The 8122-nt window shown below is 52.9% G+C and overlaps 1 protein-coding gene across 10 annotated transcripts in view; it reads right to left on the bottom strand.

Annotated features, from left to right (window-relative positions):
- The window catches only part of NPW (neuropeptide W), a 10505-nt gene that overhangs the window by 1158 nt on the left and 1225 nt on the right, over positions 1–8122 (bottom strand). The window contains exons 1-4 of one of the 10 annotated variants that reach the window (XR_003534334.1): positions 5859–5970; positions 5169–5219; positions 4653–4802; positions 3967–4413 (exon numbers count right to left, since the gene is read on the bottom strand). The exons of 2 other annotated variants lie outside the window; for them this stretch is intronic. Coding sequence is in view for 1 of the 8 variants with exons in the window: in XM_027684146.1 (XP_027539947.1) it covers positions 525–917 (393 nt within the window). In the remaining 7 variants the exon portion in view is untranslated. Of the gene's footprint in view, positions 1–524; positions 989–2941; positions 3071–3966; positions 4414–4652; positions 4803–5051; positions 5220–5858; positions 6046–8122 lie in introns of those variants that run through there. 7 more of the 10 variants (XR_003534333.1, XR_003534339.1, XR_003534335.1 and 4 more) reach the window with 7 other exon arrangements.

The following is an 8122-nucleotide window of genomic DNA, read 5'->3' as shown; positions in this document are numbered from 1 at the left end:
ACCCCTCTGACCCCAGGGACACCCCTCTGACCCCAGGGACACCCCTCCAGCACAGGCAGCTCAGTCCCACAGGGGGCAGGTTTGTGATGCACCAACTGGGAGGGCAGAGAAATCCCAGAATCCAGGAATGGTTTGAGTTGCAAAAGGATCCTGAAGATCATCTCTTTCCACCCCCTGCCATGGGCGGGGACACCTCCCACTAGACCAGATTGCTCCAAGCCCCGTCCAACCTGGCCTCGGGCACTTCATTCAGCTCCTTTTTCTGCCTTAAAGCCAAAGTGCAGCCCCCTTGTTGGCTCCGTGCACCCCGGTTTCCTGGTGAACCCCCCCGAGGCTCCATGCACCCCGTTACCTGGTGACCCCCCAGCACCCCCGGGGGCCGCCGCAGGACCCTCGTATCCCAGACACGGATCGCACCCCTCGAGCATCCCGGGGCTCTGCGAACCAACCGTTTTCCCCCCCGGCTCCCGGGATCCCCCCTGTCCCCCCCAGCCCTCCGCCCGCCCGTCGGGGCCGCGCGTTACCTGAGGCTGACGGGGGCCGGGCGGGGGTCGTGCGGGGGCCGGGCGGGGGCCGCCCCAGCCCCGCCGGAGCAGGAGCTGCAGGAGGCGGCCGGGGCCGGGCGGCGGCGGGGCCGGGGCGGCGGGCGGGGGGCTGAGCCCGGCGGGGCGGCCCGGGGGCGAGGGGCTGTCCCCGGGGGGAGACCCGGGCTGCCGGGGGGGCTCGGCCGGCAGCTCCCGGCGCCAGAGGTACGGGGAGCGGCGGACCCCCATCAGCAGCCCCGAGGCGCGACCCACCGTGTGGTACCGGGGGCTGGCGACGTGCTTGTACCAGGCGCCCGCCGGGGCGGCCGGCAGGATCAGCCCCAGCAGCACCAGGGTCCCCCAGGCGCCCCCCGACAGCTGCCCCCTCCGCATGGCCCGGGCAAGGGTGCGGGCAAGGTGCGGGCAGGGGTGCGGGCAGGGGTGCGGGCAGGGGTGCGCCCCGGCCCCGGGCGCCCCAGCGACGGCTGCCCCGCGCCCGCGCCCCGCCGGTTTATAGCGCCGTCGGGAGGGGCCCCCGCGGCTCCGCCCCGGCAGCCCCCGGCCGCCCTCCCCCGGCAGCCTCCCCCCGGGATGCCGGCATCCTCCCCATGGCCCTCTGAGCATCCTCTGAGCATCCCTGAGCGTCCCCTGCATCACAGAGCATCCCGAGCATCCCTGAGCATCCCGAGCATTCCTGAGCATCCCGAGCATCCCTGAGCATCCCGAGCATCCCTGAGCATCCTCCTTGCTACCGGCGGGATCCTCCCAATGGCCTTGAGCATCCTCTGAGCGTCCCGAGCATCCTCCTTGGTCCCTGCGGCAAAGCATTCCAGACCATTTGCAGTGGATCTGCCGGGCTGCTTCCCCTCCTCTTCTGCCACTCAGTTCTTAAAGACCACGAATTTTGCCATCCCAGTCAGGTGACTTCCCCCCCCCTCGATTCCTTAATAAAACCAAGCAGGTCAAGTTTATGGTCACCAAGGAGCAATTCCAGCTCCTCCTGTCTATTACCTGAGTTCTTGGCTTTATCCACTGAACCAGGACTAAATAATCTCTGAGGTTTTATCAGTAACTTGATTAATTTTATTCTCAGCATCTTCCATGCTCCTGTGTGCCCATTTAAAATCACAGAATGGTTTGGGTTGTAAGCGACCCTAAAGACCATCCCATTCCACCCCCTGCCATTGGCAGGGACATCTTCCACTAGCCCAGGCTGCTCCAAGCCCTGTCCAACCTGGCCTTGGACACTTGCAGGGATGGGGCAGCCACAGCTTCTCTGGGCAGAGGTTGATATTTCTCCTCATTGATATTATTTTAATATATTATATTCCAAGGGAATCAGGCCAGACGTTGGTGTTCTGTGACCCTCCACTCCTGGGACATGTTTCCAGGCTCATGTCAGGGACAGAGTTGTGCTGGAGACCCCTCAGAGAGAGGGATCCCAGCCAAGCAACATCCTCCTCCTGCAGGAACCAGCCCCTTGGCCAGGCAGGGATCAGAGAGCGCGGGGCTGGCAGATGAAGAAAAGGAGAACAATCCAAAGCAACCATGGGGAGGTGTCGGACGCTCAGTGAGGATCCTCATGATTTTCCTCTTCCAGGAAGGCTGGGAGTGAGTGCAATTCCCAGCTGGTAAGACAGGGACTCGGAATTTCTGGAGTGGATGCTGGAAGTTACGTCTGTGCAGAGTTCCTGTAATGAACCAGACCAGAGAGTCCAACTCATCCATAGCCCAAGTTCTTGGAAGCACCCAGGTTTACAGTAAGGACACGTCTTATTCTGAGCCAATCCCTGCTGAATGGGCTATTTTTGTCACCCTCTGAGTGCTCTGGGCATTAGAACAGCCTCACCACTCTCATATTTAGTAGAGCCATTAATGAATGGCAGTGGTACAGCACACGGACCATCCCATCCCATCATCCCCAACAACGGGACAGGTGCTGCCAGGTTTGTTCACTCCATAAAAGCCATAACACACCCTTCTCCTCACCAGAGATGGATCGATTGGGAAGCACCTGATGCTCATCCTGGCTTGTTCCTGCCTCCTATGCTCAAGGACACAGTCAGGTTTGTTTCACTGCAGCCACACTCCAACACGGGCTCAGCCTTCCCACCCGGGAATGGAAGATTTTCCCATTCCCAGAGATCTGCCTGAAGTGTCTCTTACACGTGTTTTTGGCATAACTTGAATAACTTATCACGCTGATAAACTGTCCATGAACTGAACTCCTTCCTCCCAGTGCATGGATTGATCCCCACAGTTGTGTCCTCAAGGCACCGAGATCCTTTGGGTACAGTGTGGCTCCGGATCTCTACCAGAGCGCAAGTTTCCTCTCCCAAGTATTTTTAAATATCTTTCAAATGAAACAGCTGATAAGCAATTTGAATTCTATTTATATTCCAAGTAACTAAAGGATAATTTTAGGATTCTTGTTCCCCTCGCAGAAGCCGGTGCTGCCGCAGATTCCGTGGCACGTCAGCGGACACATGGCACCGTGCTGCTCCCAGGAGGTCTTGTGCCAGGAACTCCCCCAGAGGAACAAAATCCTGGTTATTTTTGGGAGATAAAAAACTTTTGAACAAGTCCTGGTTCCTATGGAAATCTACAGACTCCCAGGACAATGAAGTTTCAGCCCTATGGGTCGTTTCTATAAACTGCAGGTGCTTATCAACCCCCAGCAGGGGCCAGCTGACCCCAAGCCCTTTTAAAAACCCTATTTTAATGTTTTCAATTAAACCCAAAAAATTTTGGCCTCAAAATCAGATTTATCAACTACACAAACGCTGAGACAAAATTTTGTTCAGCCACCCCAGTGCTCAGACAAACACTTAATGCTGTTATTCCACACTTGTTGAGGTGGAGGGGAATGGGATGGATTGGGTTGGAAGGAACCTTGAAGTTCATCCAGCCCCTCCTCCTGCCACGGGCAGGGACACCTCCCACTATCCCAGGTTGCTCCAAGCCCTGTCCAACCTGGTCTTGGACACTTCCAGGGATGGAACAGCCACAGCTTCTCTGGAAAACTTAACCATAGGGATTTAACCCTGTGCTTCTGCTGCTGAAAGGATTTAAGGTTTTATTATTTTCTATTGGAACAAAATCAATCTTTTTGTAAGAGGAAGGCTCTGCTGCAGCTCCCCATCCCTCTGGATGCTCCAAGCTGAGGTATCAGAGCATGAACTGGGGTTTCTGCAAAACATCCCAAGGGACCCCAGGGCTGAGGGGTCAGAGGGGTGACCAGCTGGAGGCATCACATCTTCCCCCCCTGCAACAAACCCCAGCGAGCTCTGTGAAGAGCCCTCTCCACCCGATTTAATTCCCGTGGTGCTCTCACCTCCCACCACACACATTACTGCAGCCACTCAGGATTTGTGGCTTTGGAGAATGATCTAAATGAATTTGATGTCCCAGAAAGAGGCACTTGAAAACTAAACCAGTGGGGTTTAATGACAGCATTTTCCCCAGTTTTATGATAATGACTCTGGTGTTTATTGGAAGGTTAGCGACTCAGCCGAGCAGGAAAACAAAGCAATCCAGAGGCCAGTGCTGGGATGGGGCCTCTGCACCCTTGGGCATTAATGCTTGTTCTATACATGACATTCTCTGGCCATTTGGGATTTACAGCATGTCCCTGTGGGACTATGAGAGGATGGGGGTGACATCAGCGGGCATGAGGAGGGCCAGACCCTGCCCTCCTCCTCTGGGGTGCAGCACTGCAAACTCATCCAGCTATGCTGATTAGGATCATCCTGTTCTCCAGGTTGAGAAACTGAGGCATGGAGTGTTCAGAGAGTTGCCAAAGACCACACAAGGTAATGGAAGGTTTGGCTAAGGAACGGAGCCTTCTGCTCCAAGGTCCTTCTCCCGGACACTGCCCGGCTCTGCCCTCCTGTGCAGATTGGAGAGACGGATACAAATCAGCCAAAAGAGGCTCCACCACCAGGAAATCAGCTGGAGGCACAGACCTGAAGCTGGAGGGTGGAGCAGGGATGGGTTTTGCTCCCATCCCATCCCAGGCAGTGCCATGTGCCCCCCGAGCCGGAGCAAAGCCGGTGCTGCTGCGGGCAGTTGACTTGGAGACAAGGTTGGAAGCCCAGCACCTGAGGGAGCTGGTACTGCAGATCCCACCCGGAAAGGTGACGTGATGAAGCTCCTGCCTGGCTCCAGGAGGTCATTGGACAGGTGTCCCACTGCTCCATCTCTGCCCACACGCCAAATTCCTGCACTTCCCCTCCTTTTCTGGGTTCACATCCCTGCTCCCTCCTGCATTACTTCAACCTGGGAGTGAGTGAAGTCTTAACAGCAAGAAAAAGATCTTCCCACATGTGTGGCTCAGCAAACCCTGATGTTTTCCAACACTCATCCCACTGCTGAGCCCCTGGGGAATCAGGAAGAGTGTTTTCATGGAGTGGGGATGAGGCACTCGGGGAGCAGGACCCAAACAGGCTCAGTCCCTTGGGTGCCGCAGTGACAGCATCGCAGAAAATCCAAGGAATAACAACTTTTGCCATTTTCTTGCATCTAGAGAGTGTAATAAACTCAGATCAGGGAGTGATTTCTTCCCCCAGTGATTCAGAACGTGATTAAATGCTATTTCTCCCTTCTCCTGAAATAAAGGAGCTGTAACTGATACAAACAAATTACAGTTTCAAGCTGTGAGGCAGAAACACTTTGACTCCACAGATATTGGTGGCTCTGAAGAGAAGGAGGAAGCAGTAAGTGGTGTTTCCTAGAGTTGCAGATCTTCATATTAAAGTGCACTAAATTAATTATTTCACTCCTAAGAAACAAGTAATTCCTCACTATTTTTAGCCTCAGGCATTATTTTAAGAGATTTTTTTTTTCCAGGGTCCAGTGACGTGGAAGTTAAACAGCAGGCAGTGAAGTCTCCAAAGGATAATAAACTATCTCAAATTACTTTGCTAATGGAACAAAGAGTACTGTAAATGTCACACAGGATAGAACAAGAGCGGGAGAAACCTTTACATGAAACAATGGATCCATTAGCACTAAGTTGAGGGAAAAAAAGCCACAGACTCGTGATACTTGTGCAGAGTTTCATGGAGTTGCTTCTCCAAGCCAAGGGAACTTGTTTCCTCTCTTGGATTCTGTGCTGAGCTCACACCACAATCACCCACACTCCCAAGGCATCAACCCTTTAGGATTTCAAAGCCCTTTACAGACAATAATTAAGATAATAATTAAGCCCCAGCTGAGTCAGTGGAATTATTTCTGCTTCCAACCAAGGAAAGGATTGGGAATCACTGAATCACTGATGGGAGACCAAAACCAAACTGAGGTCCAGACCCACTAAACCCACAAAGGGCTCCTCACCTCTCCAGCTTAATGAAGTTGTCCATCATCCTACAAGCTGCAGGAATGACCCTTCACTTCTGGTGTGACTCATCAGCTGGAGAACCCAACAGTGGGGCCTGTTGGGTGAGAGGATGAACTCTGAGGCACCATTGCTTGTCCACCCCACCCTGTGTTTTGCCTGTCCTGTGGCTGGCAGAATATTAAGAGTCTCTAAACATCTCAAGGGCTGCGGCAACGACGTCACAGAGCGATTTGGACGTGACATAACACCACCAAGGAATCGTGACGAAACATTCCCGGTGATGTGGGGTGACAGCACTGCCTTAGGAAAGCAGAAGAGACAAAAATTTGAAAGGCAGGGAAAAAAAGATGCCATGGGCTGGCATCTGTAATGCAAGCAGATCCCTCAGCCCCCTCCAGTCCGTGAGTCATTTTTTTCTCCTGGAAGTAATTTCCAATACCCAGATGTGTGAAGTGCAGAGTAAATTTGGCTCTGCTCTGCGGTGTTTGCTGTGAGGAGCAAGAGTTGTGAGAGGAATCTTTCATTTGACAGCCCCGAGATCCCTCAAGTGAAGCCCACACAGCCCCCAGGTGCTCTCCTGTTTTCCTGAGATTTAATTAGGTGAGGCTCTCCAGCACACACTGCTGTACATGTGTGAGATGACTGGAGGCTCAGAGGGGTGTAGGTGAGAACAAAATCTGTCTTCAAGTGAATCTGTGCAGGTCAAGGCTGGAAAAACCCTCAAAGATCCCCAAGTCCAACCATCAACCAGCACCACCATTGTCACCACTCACCCAAGTCCTCAAGTGCCACATCCACGTGTTTTCTGAACACTTCCAGGGATGGTGACTCCACCCCTGCCCTGGGCAGCCTCTTCCAATGCTTGACAACCTTTTCCATGAAGAAATTTCCCCTAAAATCCAATTTAAACCTCTCCTGGAGCAACTTGAGGCCATTTCCTCTTGTCCTGTCAGTTGTTACCAGGGAGAAAGAAGCCCAATGCTCCATTAAGTCCCACATTCCACAGGCAATTCCACATTCCACAGGCAATTCCTGTGATGTCCCTGTAGGTGGGAGATTGACCCCTCTCTCAAACCTGGCAGCAGACAAATAAAATGGAATTATTCAGAGCAGAGTGGTCAGGCTGGCAGGGCACCAACCAGGGAGTTGAGAGCTCCGAGCTGCATTCCCGACACTATCAGTTCTCTGCTCTCTGACCTCTCCAAATTCCCAACTCTTGGCATTGCTGGGTAGAGAAACAGTGACAAAAATATGTCATGGCACAGCCAGATCACCAGACACTGTTTGCTGAGCCTTACACTGGGATGGCTGGATTAAATATGGATAAAGTTCAGTCAGAGCTCAGCTCCACAGACTCTCCCAAGGCTCCCACCCTGCCCAGAGCATCCAAAGTGTCCAGCACAAGCTCTGGTCCCCATAGGAAACCTGGGGCAGGAGCAGCCCATCAACATGAGCTCCTGGAATGGGATGTGAAAATGGAGCTCTGCCAGGGCCCTCATCCTGTTCTGGGAATCTGAAAGCCTAAATCTGCTCCTTTCCTCTGAATTCCCACCCAGGGACTGTATTTTCTGTCAGCTGTACCTACCCTGCTCTCATCCCCCAACAAGCTGCTGCTAAACTCCATCCCCAGAATAATATTTATGGATGCCTTAAAATACAGCTCTGCTTTCCAGCATGTGTCTCTGCAAGGATCCTGCTCCTCCCTGATCATCCTCCCCCTCTTTAAGGAATCACTGCTTTCCAGGGAAGCTTGTATCACCAAATTATGTTTTTTAGCAAATAAAGCTCTTGGGGGAACATTCCCTCTTCAAATCCAAAGCTGTGCATCGTGTCTGTGGAGAAATCAAAGAACTGGGGTGGGAGTGTGTCCCTCCATGACTCAACTTTTAAATAGAAATACATGTTTTTGGTTATAAAACCGGTGGACAAATAATGTGGTTAATAATGACAGGCTGGGATGTTTCTGAAACACAGGTTGACTTCCTACCAATCCCTCAGGTAGGGCTGTGGGTATATTTGATCCAAAATCTCATGTGTCTGGGACAAACCCCCCTGACCTCACAGCAACTCAAATGCTGCTTTGAGCCTTCAAATCTGAGCCATAAAATCTGGTTGGGGCTGTGAATTCAAACCTGACTTCCAGTATCCAAAGAGAGCCCTCAACAAAGATGGAAAGGGACTTTGGACAAGGGATAGCGGGACTGGACAAGGGGGAATGGCTTCCCACTGCCAGAGGGCAGGGTTAGATGGGATATCAGGA

This window comes from Neopelma chrysocephalum, unplaced genomic scaffold (genome assembly GCF_003984885.1).
Source record: "Neopelma chrysocephalum unplaced genomic scaffold, ASM398488v2 Primary Assembly neopelma1_65b, whole genome shotgun sequence".
NCBI lineage: Eukaryota > Metazoa > Chordata > Aves > Passeriformes > Pipridae > Neopelma > Neopelma chrysocephalum.
Note: the sequence above shows the minus strand (reverse complement) of the source record. Positions and strands in the feature narration are given on the sequence as shown.